This window comes from Pezoporus wallicus, unplaced genomic scaffold, assembly GCF_028554395.1.
Source record: "Pezoporus wallicus isolate ANWC-B61680 ecotype Strahan unplaced genomic scaffold, APGP_CSIRO_Pwel_v1 contig_642, whole genome shotgun sequence".
NCBI lineage: Eukaryota > Metazoa > Chordata > Aves > Psittaciformes > Psittacidae > Pezoporus > Pezoporus wallicus.
Window position 1 is genome coordinate 1,146,538 of NW_026637470.1, and position 18,207 is coordinate 1,164,744.

At 40.9% G+C, this 18,207-nt stretch overlaps 1 protein-coding gene across 4 annotated transcripts in view; it reads left to right on the forward strand.

Moving 5' to 3' along the window:
• Window positions 1–828: 828 nt before the first annotated feature.
• The window catches only part of CCDC149 (coiled-coil domain containing 149), a 50,830-nt gene continuing 33,451 nt past the window's right edge, over window positions 829–18,207 (forward strand). For all 4 annotated transcript variants that reach the window (XM_057405617.1, XM_057405618.1, XM_057405619.1 and 1 more), the window contains exons 1-3: window positions 829–977; window positions 10,818–10,979; window positions 11,513–11,551. In XM_057405617.1, the coding sequence (XP_057261600.1) occupies window positions 906–977; window positions 10,818–10,979; window positions 11,513–11,551 (273 nt within the window). In that variant the 5' untranslated portion in view covers window positions 829–905. The remainder of the gene's footprint in view (window positions 978–10,817; window positions 10,980–11,512; window positions 11,552–18,207) is intronic.

Here is an 18,207-nt window from a genome sequence, read left to right on the forward strand (position 1 = left end):
AATCACACGTGATGTGCCTAAAAGTAGACCTGGTCCATGGGATTGTACCATGCAGCGGCTCTGGCTGCAGGGCTGTGGAACATACAGCTGGAGCAGAGGTACCTGGAAGGGTGTGGAGCACTGTGTGGGTAGTGTCTGGGGTTTCAGTGCTGATGGAGGAGCATCTGCTCTAATGAGGAGAAAAAGAAGCCAGATCAAGTCCTACATTATTTACACCTCTATGAACTAGGTAAGAGCACAGACCTGGGCCCAAAGTGGGCAGTGTGCCTGCACCATGTTTTGAGAATGTGGTTTTCTATCTCTTTGTCTTCCTGCTATATGTCTTACTTTATGCAGACAATGTGAGTGAGTACACAATTTGCAAGAGGTTTATTAAAGTCCCTGCTGCAGCACAGCCCCGATGCCTGTCCCATCATGAAGCAGTCCATGGCTATGCCTGGCTGTTCAGACCCTGGGACTGCAGCAGATCCCTGCTCTTATTTAGGAAAAGCACCAGACAGAGAGAGATGGTCCCTTCTCTGGGCGATGCATCTCGGACACTTATGCACAGCCCGAGGCCGTTGCCGCTGGCAGCGAGGAGCTGCACCGCCCTGCCGTGTTGTGACCTACGCTGTCCCTTGCGCACCGGCCCACCTCCCCAGGCACCACGGCCCGGGCCGGCCCGGCTCTGCTCTGCCAGGGAACACGGCCGTATGGAGGCGGCCGGGGCGCCGGCAGCGCTCAGCGGGCAGGCCCGCGGCAGGCCCCGGGCGCTGAAGCGCCTCTGCAGAGCCGGCTCCGGCAGAGCCGTGCTCGGGACGCTCCTGGGCGGCCCCGGCCGGTCGGTAAGAGCCGGCCGCAGGCCCCGCCTTTCCCCGCAGGCTCCTCGGCAGAAGGCCGGGGCGGACGCAGCCGCTCGTCGCCGCATGCCGCCGCGGCCCGCTGGAGCCATGGGCTCCCACCGCAGCGAGAGCGACTGGCAGGGGCTGGTGAGCGAGGTGAGGCGGGGTCCCGGCAGCCGCGGGCAGGGGTGCCATGCCTCCAGCGGCGCGGCCTGGGCACCGGCCTTTTCGGGGCTGCCAGGGGAGAGGCGAGGGCGGGCCCTACTCCTGATCCGCTCCTCGGGGAAACTCTAGTGGGGCGAGGGGCATAGCCATCGGGAGGGGTCCCCGGACTGGAGCCCACAGGGATCCCCACCCCAGCGGCTGGGCCGGCGGCAGGTGGAGCAGGAGGCGCCGTGGCGTTGAGCTGTAGGCTGGCAGGGCTGAGGTGTACCGCCACGTCTGCCTTGCGGCGCTGCCCGGCCACGAGCCGCCCTCAGGCTGCCGGGTCAGACCCCAGACGGCGGCAGGTACTGGGGGACAAGTATCTGCGAGCCTCTCGTGTGTATTTAGTGTGTGGCTGCCAGAAATCGCGATTAGGCTCCGAGCCTGCTGTTGGCTCGCAGTCGCCAGGGTCTCGCCTGTGGCGATGGGGTGAGAGGCCTCTGCCTGGCCCTGGTGCCAGCGGGGAGCGGGGTCCAGCAGCAGCGCGGCCCTGCTGCAGCCGGCAGTGAGGGTGACAGGTCTGGTCCCAAGAGTTCGCTCCTGCGGCATGTGCTTTGTTTTCTTACTTCGTTTGAATCAGAAAATGAAAGGGGTTTGAGACCTATGGTGTCATTTGTACAACGTGAGAAAAATCCGTAATCGCAGTGGCCCTGAGCTTCAATAAGGGGAGGATTTTCAAAATATAGGAGTAGAAAATAATATTATCTACTGTGTCCACATTAAAAGATCAACAGTGTCTGCAGGTACACATTTTCATGTAGGACAAGTTACCTAACTCTAACAACTTGAAGTCAGTATAGTTTAAAGGGGTATCATCAAGTCTGTGATAGGCAAACTCATAAAGGTTGAAGTAGGTTGGCATGCCGATTTTTACGTTGCATTTTGTATTGCGTTAATTTTGCGTAAGTATAAAAATAGTATTTTTCTGTTTACAGCTAGCAAAACTTATGTGCAAATGGCATAAGCCTAAATGAACCAGACTGAGTCTACTGTCCTAGAGTTTGATGTTCACAGATGAATTCCTGTGGTTTCAGGAGAGCTTTGCCTCAGTTATGTCAGCATGGCTTAAGGTCCAGACCTGTCAAAAAGAAGTATGAATTTAGGGTCCTGAACCTGTCACTTGTCTAGGCAAATTCAGTGGGAATTTGTACAGGCCTAGATCTGTGCTAGAATGGGAGCCTACCTGTGCACACAGTGCTTACAAACACACAGACCAGTCCACAGTAAAATGAAAAGTGTACTTGTAGTATCCTGATTGTGCAGTGTTGCATCTGACATCTCATTTACCAAATGGAGTTTTATTTGGAGTGGTGTGGTGTCACATGGCAGGGAAAGGTAAGAGCCAGAGACAATTCATGAGGTGTGTTCAAAGGAAACGTCCCTATTCTTGGCTTTAAAAATGAATCTAGAATTAATTTGGAACTTTTTTACTTTTGATATGATTTAACCTAAAAAGTTAATCCTGAAATTGAGTACTTATTTCTGGTTTAGGGGCTTCTTGATAGTTGTGAAGTTTAATGACTGCACTAAGCTACATTATTGCAAATAGTTAAGCATACATATAATTCCTTTTTTTTTCCCCAGGAACAATTGGTGATTAGCATTTCATTTTTCCTTCCTTTCTTTCTGTTCCCACAGCAGGCTTACAGCCCATTTTTCTGCATGAAGTCTGTAGCATGTGCTGTAAGGGTATAGGCTTTCCTCTTTTGCCTTTCTCTTCCTTGGCTGTTGTGATTAACTTTGTGTGATTTACCCATTAACTGCAACATCCTAATGGGTCTGTGAGGAAGTGGCTCTAACTTCTGAAGTAACTTCTGATAAGTTTTTCCAGTTTCCTGTATCCTCAGTTGTACAGAGCTTCTCCAGGTCTCTTAGCTTCAGTGTCTGCCAAGATAATTAAAGCTTTGTTCAAAATGCATTTTGTAAACATTTCAAAGTGCTTTCAAAATATAACACAGGCAAGAAAATACATGGTAGCTCTAAACAAACACTCTTACATTGCTGATGCTGGACAGTTAAAACATAGAATGCAGTTCAGAATCTCCAGAAGCTGGTGAGATCAGATCTGTGGTCATGTTCTTTTTCATTTCCACAAGCTCAGTCCTCAAGTTTGAAATCTAGGAGTAATTGAAGTATTTGCTGAAGCAACTGTAATATTTTTTTCAAGTGTGATATTGCAGGTGTTAAGTGGTAGGGTGTATTTTTTGCCCTTATATACACACACAAACACTTGTACACACAGCTTTATATTTTTGTAGTTTGGCTTTTTATTCTTCATTGGATAAAAATAATGCTTGGGGTTTTTTTTGGCACGTACCATTCTTTTTCTGTGTTTACTCTTTTTTTTTTAAATTTTTTAAATTTTCTTTTGACTTTGTTCCATTTCAGTGCCTTCTACTCTGTGCCTGTTCATAGAATCATAGAATAGTTAGGGTTGGAAAGGACCTTAAGATCATCTAGTTCCAACCCCCCTGCCATGGGCACGGACCCCTCACACTAAACCATGTTACCCAAGACTCTGTCCAACCTGGCCATGAACACCACCAGGGATGGAGCATTCACAACTTCCCTGGGCAACCCATTCCAGTGCCTCACCACCCTTACAGTAAAGAACTTCCTGTTTATATCCAATCTAAACTTCCCCTGTTTAAGTTTTGACCTGTTACCCCTTGTCCTGTCCCTAATGAAGCAGCCCTCCCCAGCATGCTTATAGGCCCCCTTCAGATACTGGAAGACTGCTACGAGGCCTCCATGCAGCCTTCTCTTCTCTAGGCTGAACAGTTCACATTTCTTTCTCTGCTTTAATTATGCTCATCACTAACTTCTTGCTTGTTCTTTTGCCTCCATGTTTATGTATTTTTCCACTTATTCTACATCCACATCCGTTTCAGGTCTAGTGTGTACCCAGAACTCTGAAGAATCTTTGCAGCATGTGTACTTGAACATTCTGTAAACCAAATGAACAGGATGATGTAGGAAGGAATACTGGGACAAAGCCTACTTAGCAAAAATTGAAGGAGATCAAAGAATCATTATTCCCATTGAATGCAAAAGAACAAACTTCAGGAGTGAGAATCCACATAAATTTTGCCCATTATTCAGCTGAGTTCAGATACTGGTGGTGGATGAATATATATAAAAGGTACTCTGTTGGACTACCACGTAATTTTTTGCTTGGGTTTTTATCTAAGATTTACCTCCCGTAATGACTCATGGTTAGGATATTTGAAAGCTGTGTAAAGCTATAGGATAAAGACCTGGTCAATAACTGCTTGTTTGACACAAGTAAAACTGAGCCATAGCAAGAACTTTCTTGCTGGCTAGACTGCAGTGAACTGTCTGTTTCATTCAGAAACGCGTGATCATCATAAATCTCAAAATACGATCCAGATTACAGCCCATTCCTTTGAACAGGCCTTTGAATGTCTCTTATTTACAACAGCAACAAGAAAAAAAGATAAACCCTTGATGCAAACAAAATACCTCTCCCACCTGGAAGAGAATGAAAAGAGGAAAGTGTGACTGTTACTAGTTGATTTGCTGACTGCACTGCTAGAAAGCAATCACAGGAAGGTGCTTGTACTGTACTCTTTACTGAAGAGAATGGAATTCTTGAAAATAACATTGGTTGCCAAAATCTTGGTTGCAGAGTTTTGACTGGTTTTAAATGCTTTTAAATGTCCGTAGTTCTCAGCCTGACAGCTAAGCTGTGATTTACAAACTCATGTGAGTCACCTTCTTAGTGGCTCAGTTTTCCTGTCTTCGTAAGGGAAATGAAACATAACTAAATCCCATGAATACTAGTGGAAAGCACGATATATGAGCTTTGTTCGAGGAGAAGAATGTGATTTCAGTTTTTGCATGAATTCCATGTAATCTGTCCTGGAATCATATGATCTAAGGATGGTGACAGAATCAGTGCTGGAGAAAGGAGTAAGTGGTAGCATGATCTTAGGGTGATGCGTTGAGTTGAAAAATGTTGGGAGATCATGTGTGGTAGGGGAAAAATGCTTCTGTATAATCACAGAATGGTTTAGGTTGGAAGGGACCTTAAAGATCATCTAGTTCCAATCCTCCTGCCATGGGCAGGAGTACCCTCCTCTAGATCAGCTTGCTCAAAGCTCCATCCAGCCTGGCTTTGAGCACTTCCAGGGATGGGGCAGCCACAACTTCTCTGGGCAACTGGTTCTAGTGTCTCACTACCTGCATAGTAAAGAATTTTTTCCTAATGTCTAATATAAATCTCCCTTCTGTTACCTTAAAACCACTCCCCCTTGTCCTGTCACTACATGTCCTTGTATATATAATCTGCAAGACTACCTCTGTCGTTGCTTTAGAGAGCTCACTTCTACAAGTTTGGTCTTTCTGTTGAAGTCAGTGAGTGTGCTTCCATTCACTTCAGTGAGAGTTGGCACTAGTCCTAATTTAATACTGCTTGCAGAACATGCACTTCTGGCGGTGATTTCCACTGGAAGCAAGAAAGGTTTCCTAGGAAACCCATAAGACTAGAGTGGTTGTCCTCTGTCCGTTATGCTAGCTTCTCTCTCTCAGATTTGCCAACTTCTAGAATTAAATCCAATGTCAAAATGCTTCTTTTTCCTTGTCACCTCCCACACATTAGAATACTTACTGTATGCTATTTACAGCTACTCATACGTGACTCTGCCTCCTAAGAAAAGCTTGAGGAAATTCAGTCTCCATTTAATTTGTCATTCTCAAGAGGATATTTCTTTATTATTAACTATGTCTGGTCTTCAGCACGGCAGAGGGAATGAGCACGGCTGTGCTCTTGAGTTCCCTTGCCTAATAATTGCCAATTTAAAACTTGGAGAAAGGATTTTGGGGAATTATTTATCCAACACTCAACTGCTGAGCAGTAGTTGTAGTTGGAATAGGTGAGTGTTCCAAACGTGAATTCTGAGTGAGAAACCTAACCTGCTTGTAATTGGCAGAGCATGCCTTTCCTATAGGTTGCACAATTTTATGTGGACAAGAGAGAAGAGGAAAAACAAATAGTGAGATTTTCATGTTTGTGGTATCTCTCTAACATTCTGTCATGTTGCCTTTTCAAACAAAGAATGAAATATAATTCACCAAACCTATATGAGGGGACCTGACAGGCTTTGGAGCCACTAATTTCAGAGCTTTTCTAAATGCAGGCAAATGTCAGTGGCTGTAGGGAAGAACAAAGTAGACTGAATGCTCTAAGGCCCCTACGTGATTGTGTTGCATTGTAACACCTTTGTCGTTTGGAAAAGGAAGTGGAAACACTAAAAGAACTGGCGCTGCCCTCCAGTTCTCAGGAGCTGTGGGAGAGGGTCTGCAGAGACCTGCATGCTGGGCTTTCACACAAAACAAGTGTTTGCTTCTCATGTTTCCCTGTTGGACTAAGATACCCACAGGGTGTTGAGGAACAAACACAAATAAATTAATAATGTAATCCAGTGCACAGCGTACAAAACTGTAAAGGGTTGGGCCATATAGCAAAATATTGTTGTTTTGACTAATCAAATGATGGTAATTCCTAAATGACTAGTGAAGATAATGTGGTGTTCTGGGGAGCTGCTTATGTCACTTATATCATCAGTGAATGATGCCAGCCTGCTTTGTGCTTCAGAATCAGGAGGTAGCTAGTGAAGCCAATCCATGGGCAGCAGGAAAAGCAGAGCTGATATTGTGGGATAAACCCAAGGACACTGCATTGTCTCAGGCTTTATCAGAGATGAGGACATGAGATGAGATGACAGGCAAAAGGCCAGTAATTGTGTGTTTCTCTGGGTTTGAGTGCTTGATTCTTTCAGATAAATTGAAGTTTAATCTGAAGTCAAGGGGAGCAATATTACTGAAACACAGTCGAAAAACACCCCGAAGAGTAATGTTGCATGCATTTTGGGACTCTTCAGTTTGTCATTTCCACAACGCAGTTGCCTCCAAGAGTAGAGTGAGGAAAAATTTGATACAACTTCAGACAGTTCAACAGAAGTTGGATCTCTTGTTCAAAAGACGGTGAGTAGAATTCATGGTCTCTGTGAGACCATGGTGGATAATAGGTTTCCAGGCCTATGTACAATGTGGTGGCCCATTGGCATCTGGGAGGACACTAGGTCCTGGAGTATTGAGAGAATACAGTGGTTCCAAAGCATGGTTTTTACTTTTACCCTCAGAAAATTAGATATGTTCCTTCTAGTTGCTATTAAATACCCAGGATTAGGCCAGTAATTTGTACTAATTTAAGAGAAATTATTTTGTGATAGAAATTCAGTGTGTTTGTTGGTTAAAAAAAAAAACCAAGTCTAAAACTGTGACTGTCCCAGCTTCATCAGATTATTAGACCATGTCTACAGCGTCATTAATGAGATCTGTGCAGATTTGTCACTAAAAATAGCAATGGACAAATAGTAAGAGTTTGATGTAGAGGGTCACCTTGGAGCAGTTACACTCTCCTGTAATGTCAGTCTCTTTTTACTCAATTTCACTAAAGTAGTCATCTGGCTGTAAAGAAGTTCAGGCAGTAATGTCGAATGTCACATATATTCCTTTAATTATCATGTTCTTCCTTGTAGCAATTATAATTTGCTTTATTGCAGATAACAGCAAGTTGGTAGATAAAAGTCACTAGACAGATATGAGACGTTGTACACTGTAGCTTTTATATTGAAAATATAGCAGCTGGTTCTTGGTTAACTTTGTTTTTTAAACTCAAAGATTATTTTGGAACATCAATTGAAAGGAAACAAGACAATAGGAATATTTTTTTAAGTAACTATAGTGCATAACAGTATTCACTTGCTTGTCTCGCTGACAGATAATACATGAGACATAGGCTTTCCCTCAGTTGCAGAGGAAGAAATTTCTATGTGACTGCCAGAAGCATCTATTGAATATTTTTTGTCAGATTGTGTGAGTTAATTTTCCTTATTGTGTGCATCGCTCCAAAAAGGCTGTTAAAGGCCTATGTACATTTTGACAGCATACCGATTTTGCTGCACTTACTTGTCCATATATGAGAAATTGTTGGTGGGACTCAAGCAGAATCCATTTCTGGTGAAACAGTTGTTAGGTCACCTCATGGACATTATTCATGCTTTTATGTATTTATTTATTTTAACATTCAGAAGCATATGTATTGAATAAACTCTTTGAAACCTGTCTTTGTAAAATTTGGTTTTCCTTCAAAAACGGTAATGGGAATTGGAACCATAGTTCTGTTGAATAATCAAATTCCACAGAAATGCTGTGGCTTTATTGTTTCTTGTACCCCAAGCCTGTGGAAACATTACATTATCACTATTTTTATCCCATTTATTTGGGGAAGTCAATATATGCTATAGGCAAAACGGCTTCAAAAAGTTTTCTAGGTGGTCATTTTTGTAGTAAAATCCAAACAGAACATTGATGAGAAATGCCAAGCCCGTTCCTTCTATATGGCACATCATCAGTTTATAATTGATCAAGTTAAAATATATGTTAAACAAGGAGGAGATCATTATTCCTTTTCATTTAGACCCTGAACACAACTGTCTGTTTATGGTTCATTATCCTCAACCTAACAGATAATGAAAAACTCCCTTGCTCTCACCTGTGCTGTGGTGAAAGGTGAAGCCTTCTTTTATGCTTTGAGTGTGTCCTTTGCGGAGGGCTGTGACTCATAGCAGAAGCAAGATTTGTTTAGCACTAGGTCTGCATTTCCTGCTTGCCAAATAGTATTTTTTATAGTCTTATCCACATGCTCCAGTTGGCTTCCATTTCTGTTGTGTGCTGTTTTGTATACCAGCACTCGTGGCAAGGCTCGGAGCTGGTGGTGTGGGTGTCCAAAGGTGAGATGTTTAGCTTTGCTCCCCTCCATTGTATAGTCTGTTCTGCTTCACGTAGGTGGTGGCTGGATGGGCCAGCTTCATTCTTCCTGGTGGTTAAAGGAACAGGACAGGCTACTTGGTTCAGGGGGTTGAGCTGTTCTTTTCTGTTGCTGTTTGTAGGTTTTTGTAAGTGATTATGAGGTTTCTTTCTACTCCTTTTTATTTGCAATTACTGTATCAGATTGTTAGTATTTAAAAACAATTTTGTGAAGGCAAGATTTAGAATTGACTAAGACATGAGATGAAACTGGAAAAAGAGGAGAAGTTGTCAGAGGCAAATATTTAACTGTAGGAGAAGGAATTATTTTATCAAATTTGAAGCAGTTTATAGTGACACAATTCTGTGTCACTATAATCGCTTGCTGACAATATTAAAGTTTAGCATCTGATACCATTCAGTGCTTTATCAAGGGACTTGACATTTGTATAACGTATCAGTAAGGACATAAGTACATAGGTACAGTTGCCTTTGTTGATGCCAAGGCATCATAATCCAGAAAATTTATGGCATTTTCAACTTCAGTATTGCCAGAAATAAAATTAATCCAAGGTGGAAGTGTCCTTTTTGAGAGTTCAAATCCTTCTTGGAATGGCTTTTCTCATTCCCTTCCTGCTTTTTTTGCAACTAAGCATTTACCATTTTTGGAAAACCTTGGCTGTACTAATATACCAAACTCGCTTTTCCCTTTCTCATTGACTTGAAATTGCTGTTAACAAAGTCAGTTCCAAGCAAGTAGTACATACGAGTAACGATTTTTGTCCCAAAGAACAGCACTGCGTTGAACACTATGGAAGTGCTGATTCTCTTGCTTTGTGCAAGAGCCTATAATGACAAAGTATTCTTGTCAGAGAATATAATGGAACTATAAATTGTTTTCATGACTGCTGTAATATTTGGTCTCTTGCAGTGCACATTCAGAAAGTATTTAGCTCCATGTCTTATGTGAGTAACATCAGAAATAGAAATATATACTTTAGCATGAGGGTCAAGTGATGGGTAAGAAGAATCTGCTGATTGAACATCACGTTAAGTGAAAAAAAGTTGCCTGAAACTTCTGATAGGTAGCATTCAGCCACTGCAGGAAAGGATGATGTACATGTTACTCTCTCCTTCTCTCAGTGCAGAAAGGCAATGAAGCAGGTCAGACTACTGCAGAACAGCTAAGATTTGCAAGTTCAGCTTTGCTTGATGCATGAGCCCTGTGCATAAGAGGTGGTGGCTGGTGGGGGAGGCTCGCCTCTGCTTTCCCTCTCCATTCAGGTTTTTGAAATATTCCTGCATTATTTCCAATTCTTTTGACTCAACAAGCACATGCATATAGTATCACAGCTGAATAAGTTTCTTTTACCTGTGCCAATAGGGTACCACACTGTAACTGTTTCAGACTCAAGTTAAACTTTGGTTGTCACTTGCGCTACCCCTTTTGCTGTAACATGGTCCTGTTTCACTGCCCAGCTGGGAGTCTGAGCCCAGCGGACATCACTTGTAGCAGGGAGGAGAAGGAGGTAAGTGAGAAGGAGGAAATGCTCATTACTAACTAACATCTGGGTATTGTGTACACAACTAGGAAAGGGAGTTTGCAAAGGAATCATTCTTCTAGCGGCCTTCCCAGGACTACAGGTCAAATTGTGGAGTTTCATACATTCCTCATACTTACGAAAATAAAGAGGAGAAACTTGAATTGCTGATTTTTTTCTAACTCATGGTGGTTGGATGAGCAATCCTTACAAATGGATTTCAGTCTTCTGATACAACAGCTTCTGATACAACAAGTCCATGATTGTTATCAATAAGCTAAGATGACTTGTGGTAGACTTCGATCTGATGCAGAGGGACTTCCATCTTTTTGGACAAATATTTGAGCCTCTCAAATCCAGTACTGGCTGGAGTTGAAATAGCTTGTTACAATTACGTGGGTTTTTTTCTATTCTGCAGTATCTGGTGTGCAAAAGGAAGCTTGAAAGCAAAAAGGAGGCGTTGCTAATCCTATCCAAGGAGTTGGATACCTGTCAACAAGAAAGAGACCAGTACAAGCTTATGGCCAACCAGTTGCGGGAAAGACATCAGTCTCTGAAAAAGAAGTATCGGGAGCTGATTGTAGGTTGTTCTTTATGAATACTGTATAACTGGGGGACATGGGTTAACCTCACAGAATTGGAAAGAAGTCCATAATGACTGCTGCAAAAATGTGAAGGTGCTTGTTTACAGTAGTCCTGCAGTTGTACAGTTGTGATCATATTATTACTCATTTGTTCCACACTGATGAGGTAGTGCCTGTTACATAAGACACAGAAAGACAGTGCGTGATCTGAGGAAATTAGTTTCAGTCATAATTCTATTTAAAAACTGACTGCAGTATTATTATTCCACAGCAACTTAATGTACCGTTATGAAAAATAATGCAACATAAATTTGTAATGACCTGCTGTTCTAGAAACATAAACAAATCTTCAGCCTTAGAGGGCTTTTTGTGTTGAAATTAATACTACTAGTATTAATCAAAATGCAGTATTTTAGAAATAATTTTAAACCTTTTAGTTTAATTATGTTTTAAAATTGAATCCAGAAAGTTAATATGGTTGCTGGCTTCAGAAATAAGTTGCCAATAAAATATGTCCATTTATTTGTAGGATGGAGATCCATCCCTTCCACCTGAGAAGAGGAAGCAGGTAGGATTTATTTTTCAGTTGATATTATTTATCTGCTACAGAATTACTTGGCAAAAGTGTGAAAATGTTAACTAAGAATTCTGGTGAAGATCAAGCATTTCTGTCTGAAGGCCTCAGTTTTTAAACTGTGGCTTCTTGTGCTTTTTGTCTAAACGTGTTTTATTGTGAAATATCTGAGCTATCATTAATTTAAATATATGGCTGTTGCTTTTATATTCACCTGAGACTGAAATTGGTCAGAATACAGCCACTTGAGATTGCTGCCCTCATTGTTTATCCTGGTATTGAGTCCTAGAATGGGTTCATGACAGGACTTTTCATACTTAAAAGCTATCTGGGAATGCATTGTCTGCATTCCATAATTGTTAATTTATTGTTGTGAGTACTATTTTCCATTAGGTACTCCCTCAGGTCGGTTGTGCTCTATGAGTTATAAATGGTAAGAACAATGGTAATTGCATTTTATGCTTTCACTGAAAAACCTTTTTGCTGCTCACTTGTGGTTTTCTTTGTTCCCAGAGATCCAGGTAGTGTCCCCCTGTTGTGGAGTATTGGTTGTCACATCTTAAAATTATCTTCATTTCTAGAGAAAAATGGCACCCAAAACACAGTGTGTGAGCAGGAAGAGGGGAACAGCCCAAACCAACAAAAATTGTTACTGTAGTTGCTAGTCCTGAAAGTCTATTTAAAACACGGTCATTGCATTCTCTTATGGATCCGAAGTTTTACTCATCATCCTTTCTCTGGGAGTTTGCATGTTGTTCTTACTATTTTTAACATATTAGGGGCTTAGCATTTTTCTTGTTTTAAACTTAACTTTCAAAGGCAATATAATTACTCCTTCAGGCACTTAAACAAATGGCTGCCAAGAAGTTGGTGGCTCAGTGTAGAATCATTTAACTTCCTCATTATTTAGCATAATTTATTTGAAAGCCTGTTATTTCAACAACCAATAAAAATTTATGACCAGATATAAGTTTATGCATTCTGACTAATAAAAGTGGAGCTGTATACAATTAAAATGAAAAAAAACCCAACAATTGCAGTACATGGGTCATTACAGAAATAAGTAGGAAGGGAGATTTTCCATCCTATAGATGTTGTTCTAATTCATCGTCTGTCTTTCAAAACAAATAAATCTGACACTTGTTTCTGTAATGCTAGCAAAATTTAGTCTAAATTCAGCAGCTGTGGTTATATTAAGTTTTGGCAAATCTTACCATGGTAAGTGAGGCATCCCTGCCCATGGCAGGGGGATTGGAACTAGATGATCTTAAGGTCCTTTCCAACCCTAACCATTCTATGATACTATGATAAGTACTGGGAAACCCATTTAATGATCTAACTAGGAGGGAGGATTTTTGGTTTAGTTTAGTTTTGTTTTTTTTTTCCCTGAGGAAGTTATGTATTCATGCTACGTAACAGTGAAAGAAAGAAAATCTTTTTCTCAGATGGGGTCATTTATGGGTCTCCCCCGAGGACAATATATACTTTAGGCTGTTATTGCACTTCTTCAGTTTTCATTTTCCTGAGAAGTGTGTCTGTAGCATCAAGGTGGATAATCTGGCATAGTTAGGGCAACCTTTCTGAAGAAGAGTATAGTTTTGCTTTGAGAAATGCATCAAAGAATAATGAAATCAAGTTACTAATGTTTTCCCATTATTACTGTATGTATGTATCTTAGCATTTTATCACCTAAGAAAGAGTGAAGTTTTCTATGCTCCTCTGCATTTTTTTACAATTCCTTTTTGCCCGGAAGCCTTGTTGCCTGCTAGGAGAAATTTCTGACCTCAGTCACTTCATGAAAAGAGTGACCCTAATCCTGTAATGAATTCTGTGTGATGGAAAAAGGACATGCTGTTTTCACAGTCAGAAATGAGCTGAAAACATGGTGAACAATTTGCTGTTATCTTTCTTTACCAGAACTGAGAAATTATTGTTGAAATTGTAATCTAGAACCTTAGAGATAGTAGGTGGGTTTGAATTGCTACTTTCTTCTCTTTTATGTCTTCATTTTCCACCTGCATAATTATCAATTATGCTTTGTGACTTCTTAAAAGATCTTGTTTCCCACACCGTGCCTTCTCTCCCTGTTTTGCAACAGAGAATTTTCATATCCTGTATCAGCAAGCAGTTAACTCAGAACCTGGTTTTGCAAAACTGATGTTACTTACAGGTATCTCAACATGCACTGCTCTGCAGTGTTATCCCTCTCAAAGCTGTGTGTGCAGTGGTACCAATTTCTGACAAAATCCGTTTGGACTCGATGATTTTGAATGTCTTTTCCAACCTAAGCAGTTCTGTGATGATTCTATCCAAAGATTGCTCCACGTGTATCACCATCTGCCAACTGACTAGAACAGGAAATGAGAAACTGTGCTACCGACATCTCTTTTCCTGCAGTAGGTGTTTTACCATTAGTGTTGTTATCACAGCCTGTGAGCTGTCAGGTGCTTTCCTGGCCCCTCTTACCAAACATTGACAATTAAATGCTGCAGTTGAAGGTAGTTTTAGAATGTGTTGTGGGTGTCAGGTATAGGGTAATTTTTGGATAGGTGATGGAAGGGTGAAATATGTCAGGAGGATGGGAATAATGAAGAGCTGATTTTGACGTTAAAATTCACTGGGAGTGGTAAACAATAGACACTCCCCTTTCTGAGTTGCTCTGTCTAGAGAGCCTCTGTTGTGCATCCTATATAAACAGACATTTTACCGTTCTGCAATGGTGTGCATTTGTATGCATTTGCTGTGATACAGAATATTTTAATGACATTGGCAGACAGATAGTGGATATCTGTTGGACAGTGTTGACATGCTGGGAAACTTACAATCATAGGTGGGATTTCTAGCTTGATTTATACTATTATTTTCATCTACATTGCTTAAATTTTCAGTATACCTTCAGTTTGGGAGAACCTTTGTTGTTGAAATAACAGATGATTGATAAATCCTTTGACCTTCTATATGAAATGGAAGTTCTTTTAATACAAATGAGATATTTTGAATAAACAGAAGTGAAGTAAAATGCATGCTTAGGAAAATGACCATGCTGGGCCACAGTCATAAATATGTTTTGCCTAATTTGATCTCAGTGAGACCATTCAGTTGAAGGTAATGGGTTTGCAGGGGGGCTGATTGTCAAAAATAAAGCCGCAATGCATATGTTAACTGGTGAAGGCTTATATTTGTATTTCAAATGTATGAGGAATTAAACTAAATGGAACTAAACATCACAAGATCACAGAATGGTTGAGGTGGGAAGGCAGCTGTTGAGATCAACTCATCCAATCCTTCTGTCCAAACTGTCCAACTGCTATGTTGTTTCTTTTCCCATCATCCCAGGCTCTTGGCTTGCCTACTCTATCCCAAGTCTCCTTGTTCCCTCCTCCTTATTTTCTAAAATAAATTTCTCCTTATGAAGTTGACTGGCCTATTGGCAAAGATACGTTAACCTCATGTAGTCAAATGGATCTTGTATCTTCCAAGCAGCTGTTGAGCCTTAGAGAGGGTCCCATGGTCATAGAACCCTCTTTGAGGGTCTTAATAATGAGCCTTAGAACATCTTGATGATATAGTCCCAGTATAGAGCACAGCTTGATAGCTACTCTTTTAGCCAGGCAAAAAGTCTTACCAGAAAACTTGTGTTCATCTTTCCTGAAGATTGTGGTTCTTAACTGTTACAGTTCTCTGTAGGTGTCCCAGAGTGCTTCATTCAGATGAAGACTCTGACTGCTTCAGTGGTCATTAGCATCACACATTACACACTTAACCGAGATGCTGGTTGGAGAGCTTGACTACTTCTAGTAAGTTCATAAGTGTGGCATTTTGGGGCAAGCAAAATATGAGATGAACCAGAGGTTCCAGGCAGGAGAATGTTGTGACATACCGCAAATAAACACAGTTTGATCCTTTCACTTCCACTTCAAGCTTGTAGCTTAATGTACTCGACTATCACAACTCACTTGCGAAACAAACTCCAGGGATTACCTTATGACTGGTTTTGACGGCATCAGAAAAAATGGCTAGTGTGAGTATTTCTTGTTAATTAATAAATTTGGGAAGTTTTGCTAGTCTTGTGCTAAGGCACAAAAGCTGTATTCAGAGTCCTATGAGATAAAATCTGCAGATAAAATACACTGCAGGGTAAGCAATCATTTTGTGTTTATCTCACAAGAGCGCTGTGAAGATTAATGTGATTTCCTCCTGTCTTCAGAGGGTTTGAAGATGAAAAATATTATGCACGTGCCAAACTTAGACCTATGTGGTTTGCTCTGGTTTGTAGGTGCGTGTGTTTGACTCCCATAATATGAGGTAGCAGGTGGAAAACAGTGACATCATTTGCTCTTGGAGCACATCAGAAAGCAATATTCTCATGGACTTCAAGCTGTGCCTGCTCTGAGAGCATAGCTGATGAAGAGACGGGTTGCTGCACTGAAATTGGCTGTTCCATTGGTAGGAGCAGGTAGTATACAGAACTTAGCCCCTAAGAGTCATACTTTGAGAAGTGACACTTGTTTCTTCACCACATAGGTTCTGCAGTAAACATGAGGTTAGGAGAGCAGAAATGCTGATTCTACTAGATGTGATAGTCCCTCTTTAAATTTGGAGTGCTGTTCAGACCTGATGTGTACAACAACCTCTTCTGTGCTTGCTATGTCTTACCTTAATGGAATAGCAACACTTGTCCACACCTCTTCACCTAAACACTGTCGAAAAATACACTGTTAGTCACAACGCTGTAAATGTTTAAGGGATTTTGGTTGGTTTTGTGCATTATCTCAAATTTTTAAGTTGTTCTTAGGATCTCTAAGCAGCTAAAATATTTCTGATAAAACAAGCCAATGATACAGTCTTTTCTTCAACTGTAGTATAGTAGTCTTTGTATAAGTACAAATAAATAGTTTCTCTTTGACTGCGTTCTTCTGCTCTCAACAAAAACTTGATGCCTATAGGAAGTATGGGGGGACTGAAGTACTTTACTGAACATTCACAGGGAAGGAATTTCTGCCAAGTAATTGTTCTCATGATATGGGTAGTTCATGCTGACACCCTCAGTAGCTGCTTATAATGTGTGTTAACAAGTTGCTTTGCAAAATCTGGCCTCATAAAGAAGTCTGTAGTTGATGTTAACCTTATCTTGTTTGCCAGCCTTCGGCAAATGCCATAGGTCCAGCTGGGAGATGTTTGGTCCTGTACAACACTGCTAATCTAATACACAGAAAACACATTGAAAGGGAGGGAAAAGTATCCATTTTATATGTCTACTGCTAGACTGGCTTTTTGGTTCTGTTAATCAGCTCTATAAAAATTCTGATTGCTGAGTGCCTCGAAGGTACGTGAATGCAAGTGAGTCTGTCTTGTTTTGCAGAGCCTTGTCAGGTTTTGGCTGGTGTACTTCTGCAAAGGGATTCTTGCCTGGTTTTCAGCGTGGCAGATACTCGGAGGAGAGGATTTTCTTCTTCCTCTAATGTTTTATGTCAAGTGACTGCTTGGCAAAGCTTTGATTTTTTGCTGGTGTTTTTCTGTGGGAAATATGACCCAGTTTAAGCGTATTTTGTTTAGTATGCCCAGGACCTATAATTTCAGAAGTCTTCTCTACATGGTTCTTCAACTTAAAGAAAAAAATATAATGATTTTTGCTTTTTATCATAAGGAAGCTATTGCTGGGGGAGGATATCAGTTCTTGCACCTTGAAGTGAACAGTGGTAGTTGGTAAGCAAAGCAGGTTTTTCCATATTAATTCAGCCATTGCAATCATATGAATGCATTGGAGGAGAAACCGCAATTAAATTTGCTATCAGTCACACCCATCAAGTGCGCTTAATGTTTCATCCAACTTTTTTTCTGTCAGCCCTATAATTCGATGTTCTTCTTTGTTTGAAGGTGTGGCTGAAAGAAACTTAAAATAAATGACTGTAAACTGCAGTATAGAAATGCTTGTTTGTGTTTAAAAATATTTTTAAACTGGAAGGTTATGTTGGAAGTTTCCTTTTCTTCTTCCATCACCAAATTACTTTTTCAGGCAGTATCTAAAGGCAGAAAGTCCTGGTTTTTTAACTTTCTCTTTTTTGTATTTTTAATGTTGGATAAGATTTATGTGCAAGAGAATTGAGAGCTATATTAAAGTCTGTGTTACTATCCATCATTTTTAAAGTGGTGTGAAGAAAAATAACACTGTGTGTATGTGTAGCTAGATTTGCAAAATTGTTAAAGGAGCCAAATTCAAGTGTAGTGCATAATGCCAGGGATGAGTATTTGGAGTTACTTTTTATTTTCCCTGTTGGAAAATATGTTCCCTTCTTGGGTCATTGGTCAATAGTGAGCAAAGAACTGTTGCTGTCTGACAGGTATTCGCTGGCTAATGCTAATAAATACTTATAGGTATTTTCATCAGTGGTTTCAGATGCTCATCTGTAGCTGGAAGTAAAGTTCTGTTTCACCTTCTATCCCAAACACATTCTTGCAAATGTCTAAGTAGAAGGCTAGACTAAGGAAGTCTAAGTGAAAAAGGGTGAGGTCTGTGCTTCCATCCCACTGAATCTTTCACTTTCTTGTCTATTCTGATTTATGGTGCTGTTTTCCCCCTTATTTAAGAAAGGTAGGCCCTTCCCACTTGGCACCCTCACGTCAGTCTTTTTCTTCTTTCTTCTTAGCTT